General features: G+C 39.9%; 1 protein-coding gene across 2 annotated transcripts in view; it reads left to right on the forward strand.

The window, feature by feature from the left end:
- Window positions 1–4,397, forward strand: part of LOC105978249 (cytochrome c oxidase assembly protein COX16 homolog, mitochondrial) — a 36,069-nt gene extending 31,672 nt beyond the window's left edge. For both annotated transcript variants that reach the window (XM_013003740.2, XM_045287876.1), the window contains exon 4: window positions 4,030–4,397. In XM_013003740.2, coding sequence (XP_012859194.1) covers window positions 4,030–4,146 — 117 coding nt within the window. In that variant the 3' untranslated portion in view covers window positions 4,147–4,397. The remainder of the gene's footprint in view (window positions 1–4,029) is intronic.
- Window positions 4,398–5,329: the final 932 nt, after the last annotated feature.

Raw genomic sequence — 5,329 nt, forward strand, 5'->3', positions numbered from 1 at the left:
CGTAGCTCCGATACGTAGTGATGCAGACAGAAGCGTGTACAGTATGAGCCAATCAGTGGCAGTAATGACAGAGCATGCGCTGTTAGGCAAAAACCGCGATAGAGTGAAGCCATGGAAGTTGAAGCGCGAAGTGGCGAGGGTTCACTGTAGACCATTCAAAAGGAGGACATTTGAATGGCTAACAAACACAAGGAAATGCTAAAGATCACTAGGCATCTGGGAGATGCAAATGAAAAGGATGAGATGTGCCCTCAAACCCACAACAATAGCCCAATTCAAAACAAACAAAAAGCATAGCACCAAATGCTGGAGAGGGTGCAGAGAGATTGGAATTCTACACTACTGGCATGCTTATAAATATCTACAGCCATTGTGGAAAGCGATAGGGCACTGACTGAAACATATGGCCCAGCAATACTTTTGATGGACACGTACCCCAAAGAAAAGAAACAGAACAGGATCAAATGTATACTCTCTTCTGTTCATTGCTGACAGTTCCCAAGAGCAAGAAGCTGGAACAGCACAGTAGCCCATCAGTAGAAGAACAGATAAAGAGTAAAGAAACTGGTACACACACACACACACACAAACAGCAATAGAACCACGGAACACCTCACAACATAGATGAACACAGAAACCAGTATGCTGAGTGAAGTTAGTCACCAAAGACAAAAGCCGGATGAGCTTACTCCTATAGGGCTAAGGCACCCAGATGAAAGGACTTCTCAGTTCATACAGTCTTCTAATTTGGTCTCCTAATCTATGAAACAAAGTGCCTGCCTAGTGTCCGTGAACCATATATCACCCCCTTGATACGTATGTCTTAAAAACCACTTCGGCAGAGGACCCCTTACTCAGTTAGGGTCAAGTTTTCAAGTTGGGGTAGGGAGAGAAATCTGTTCAGTTGCTGCCATACAACATTGTTCTATGGTCACCCCAAATCAAACGATCCTCCTACAAGAGTGATCAGCAAACCTTCCTGGGAATTCAAGCCAAGATGGGGGAGGGGGCTATGTGTGTCTTGCACAGGTGGTTACATTACTGGTGGTGAGTAAACCGGGAGAAGCAACTTCCCAGAGGGAAAAAAAAGTGTTTAACAGTTCTTCTATAGAACCCAAGGGCAGAATATGCCTGGTACTTTGTTCTTTATGGAACACTTCGGATGCAGTTTCTGTCAGCCTCTGGTGTCGCACCCAGGCTGTGTGGTATAGGCTACTGGACTGCTATCCCCAGGTTATGGATTGGTGGTCATTGGACTTTGGTGCAAATCCTGTGGCATTGAGGATGCCCAAGGAATGGTGGCCCCGGCCTATCATTTATTTAATATTTTAATGCCCTCCTTACTTTCGTATGACATGTATTAATCTGGTGAACATGATTCTGCTTCTGTGTTATTGAGTGTTATTGAACGTTTTGCTCTATCACAACCCCTAATGCTTGTGTAAAGAGTCTCTAGTCACTGAGTTAAGTCTGTCAAGAAAGCCTGTATTTCGGTCTGTAGGTGGCCTATATATAATTTCCTTTTCTCAACAGTGTCTTAAATTCTATACCATTGGCTAAATGAATGACACTATTAATAATGTATGCCCCAGGGGGATGATTGATACCGCTCTCTATTATAAAATGATAAGGGTTCTCTAATGTGAATCAGAGACCTATGTAAACCATTGGTATATGAATGGATTTGGGGCTTGCACTTAATTCTAGCCCCAGTCTAAACAATTATTTCTGATGACATGGCTCTGCTCCCTGTTATGTCAAAGAGACCACTGAAGATAGGGTGTTATAGCCAAATATGGTGATGGTGCTTGGATGTCAAAAAGAATAGTTTCTGGGGTCTTAACAGCGTATTTAGAAACAAGCAGCCATTTAAGTGAGGCAGTAATTAAGTCCACATGGAAAAGAAACACACCAGCATGTGTGATCCAAGGATGGTAAATAGCAAATTCCAAATTCAAAGGAGGTATTGCTTTCAGAGCTTAAATTGTGAGTACCAGATTTGCAGAAGGCTAGGGATAACTCTAAAAACCTCATCTCCTCTGACCATTGTCCAGGGATCTCAATAGCCCCATCATCAGACCGAGGACATTGTAAAGTTGGTTATGACAGATGCAGTCTGGTTACAATGTAATACTTTATCCTTTTTTTTATGTTTTTGTATTTTTCAAAGCTATTTTATTGGGAGCTATTACAAATATATCATTCCATAGTTCAAGCACATCAAGCAGTAGTGTACAATTGCTACCACCATCATTTTCAAGGCATTCTCTTCTTTAACTCCTTGACATCAGCTCCCCTTTACCCTCTCCCTCTCCCTCTGTATCCCCCAAGGAACCCTTATTTTATTTGTCTCTAAAGGTTCATCAATCCTAAGTTTCATATACTGAAAAACAGATAACAAAAATTCAAGAGGGCTACCCAAAATGACAAAATACATCAGAGATAAACTCCAATATGAAAAAGAAAAAAAAAATGAACAGAGAATGTTGAAAACCAAACCAGGCCCAGTATGTATCAGAGAGGGATAAAATCACAAGGTTTTAACCATGCAAGTCAGGTCTATACTTTTGATCTCCTGTAGTCATCACTCCAGTGCCCTCTGTTTGGTAACTGGCTTATTCCCATCCCTCAATCATGGTTAGAGGGAAATCACCTTTGACCCATTTTTTATTTTTAGTATTTTCAGCATTCTTTTAATTGAGGTTTCTTGATATTTTGTCTTGTCGCTGTTTGTTTGCTTGATTCTAGTTTAGGTTTTGCGTGGTTTTTCAGATATGAAATCTAGGATAGGTAAATCCATAGAGACATTAACTGGATTGATAATTGTTTAGGGCCATGGATGGAGGGAAATCAGGAGCTAACAACAAGTATGAGAAGAAAACATTCTGAAATTGATTGTGGTGATGATTGTACAAGTCTTAATATGTTTGAACAATTAAGTTGTATGAAATGTGAAATATATGCCAATAAAACTATTTGAAAACAAAAGTTAATGAATTTTTTTCTACAAGCCTTTTGAAGCTCCCTCACATAAGCACTGTGCCAGTTGTAATACTGTGGAGGGCTTTTAGTTCTTTTCAAAACCATCGAATCTGATAACTGCAGAAGGCATGTAGGGAATTGGCCTGCTTTTTCATTATTACTTTCATGGAGATTAAAAGCCAGACACATGAAAGATTCTAGATAAATTACTTCCCAGTTAGTGAAAAAGCAGTGCGTTAACATCCAAAGGTCAAAGTAAATGTATGCCATGTTTTCTTTCTGAATGGATATAAGCTATTGTGTGTTCTCCTGACCTTTTTGCTATCGTATTTATTCAGTTATCCCATCGCAGTTGAAACACAGCATATGTACAATGTATTTCCACAGTGGTGGCCCAGAGGAAAAGGGTGGAGAAACATTTACGTTCTTCCCTTTCACTCCTGTTCCCTTCTGTTCACGCCTGTGCTGGAGAGATACATCAGCGTGATCACATAGGGGGTCTAAAATGAAGCTGAAAATAGGGTTGATGGTCTGAAAAGGTATTGCCCCTGTGGGAAATGTCCTTTGGGGGGGTTGGTCCTTTCCCGTAGCCCAGACACATTTCTGAGTGCCCGCACAGATCATCGTCATGGCTGTCCTCCTGTCACAAAGGTCAGGGGCCCCACCTGTCCTCTCGTTGACTACCACCACCTGTGCTAACCCATTGTCAGGGTGCTGACGCAGATGGCAAATTTAGGTTTTTGTTTTCGAAGCTTCTTTTCTTGGGTTCTCAAAAAGAAAATATATTTATCCTGTTTTAATAGTTTTATGCTTCGATATTGATGATAAATGACACACATATCAATAGCAGGCCCCAAAAGTTTCAAATCCGAAGCTATATGATATTTTTATGCCTATGCTTATTCTATAGCTAATTTATTTACTAAATTATAATCTGAGGACTCACTGGAGCCTTTCCATTCACTTACTTATTCATTTACTCGGTGATGTTTGGATCAAAGCCACAGCGTTCTTGCACTAATATCAATAATTTTTGTGGTTTTATAGAAAATAAAGGACTCCACTTTTGGTGACTGGACGAATATTCGAGGGCCCAGGCCTTGGGAAGATCCAAACCTCCTCCAAGGACGGAATTCAGAAGCCCTTAAGTCCAAGACAACCTGATTATGTTGATTCTAGTTTTTTTGGTTACTTTTGTTTTAATTTTAAAATGTTTTCAATCAAGCTTCCCCCAATATGTTCCTATATAATGGAAGGAAAATTCCAGAACCGCAGAACTCGGAATAACAATAATTAACCGTCGTGATTGAAAAGTGGAAATCTTTATGTTTCTCAATATTTCATTTGCAAATGAAAGTAGCCCTATTGACCACATGTATTTTTGGACCTTTCAGTAAAAATGTAAAAAATATAAATAATGCTACTAAAGAGTGTCCTTTATTCTACTCCCCAACTACCGACCGACATTCCTGACTTACCAATCCCTAAGGTAACTCTTCAATATTTCATTCTGATTCCTAATGAGAATATGTGCATTGAATCTAAACTCTAAAGCCAAGCAGTGGTTTTATACCAAATCTATAAAGGAGAAATAATGACCGCAATCGGAGAAGAATTTCAGTTTATTTTTACACGAGGAAGTAAAGAAGTATTACTATTAGGGTTCCAGTTCATATATACATGGGCTCATTCCGGACAAAAGTGGTTTAAGTGTGTCTCTTCGATGGCTGGCTGGCTACAAACAGTTCTGCATGATTCACTTGTCGTTGTTTCACTAAACGCTGCACTGCCATCGAGTTGGTTTTTAACTGGTGACTTCGCAGTTAGTGGCCCTATGCATTCTCACTACACCGCCAGGGACCCCCGTTGTCTCAGGCGAGTCTCTAAAAAGAAAAAGTCCAACAAAAATAGTGGTTTCTCAGAAGGTCATGGCAACTGCTTATTTGGATCCCCAAAGGGTGATCTTGTACAATCACAGACAATCATGGAGACTTACCGTGAAAAGACTTTAAGAGAACGAACAACTGCATTGGTGAGAGAAAGGCCTGGAGAGTTGTGCCCAGGAATTTTCCTGCATCGCAGTGTACCTACTCGTTTTTTCCAAGGGTAGGATAGCAATGGCTATCTTCAGATAATTTCATTGGGAAACCCTACAGCCACATCTTGCCCTTTCAGACTTCTTTTTGTTCTCCATACTCAAAGAACGTGTACAAGGAACACAATTTGAGTCCCTTGACGCCAAAACTAAAAATAAATAAAAAATAAAAATTCCTGCATTAAAAAAAAAAATCCATCTGAAAATAATAGGAAGTTCTTATAAAGACAAGGCACAGTTTCTAAATTAAAA

The sequence above is a fragment of the Echinops telfairi genome, unplaced genomic scaffold (assembly GCF_000313985.2).
Source record: "Echinops telfairi isolate 266 unplaced genomic scaffold, ASM31398v2 ScPeMD7_18;HRSCAF=68, whole genome shotgun sequence".
In the NCBI taxonomy this organism is placed as follows: domain Eukaryota; kingdom Metazoa; phylum Chordata; class Mammalia; order Afrosoricida; family Tenrecidae; genus Echinops; species Echinops telfairi.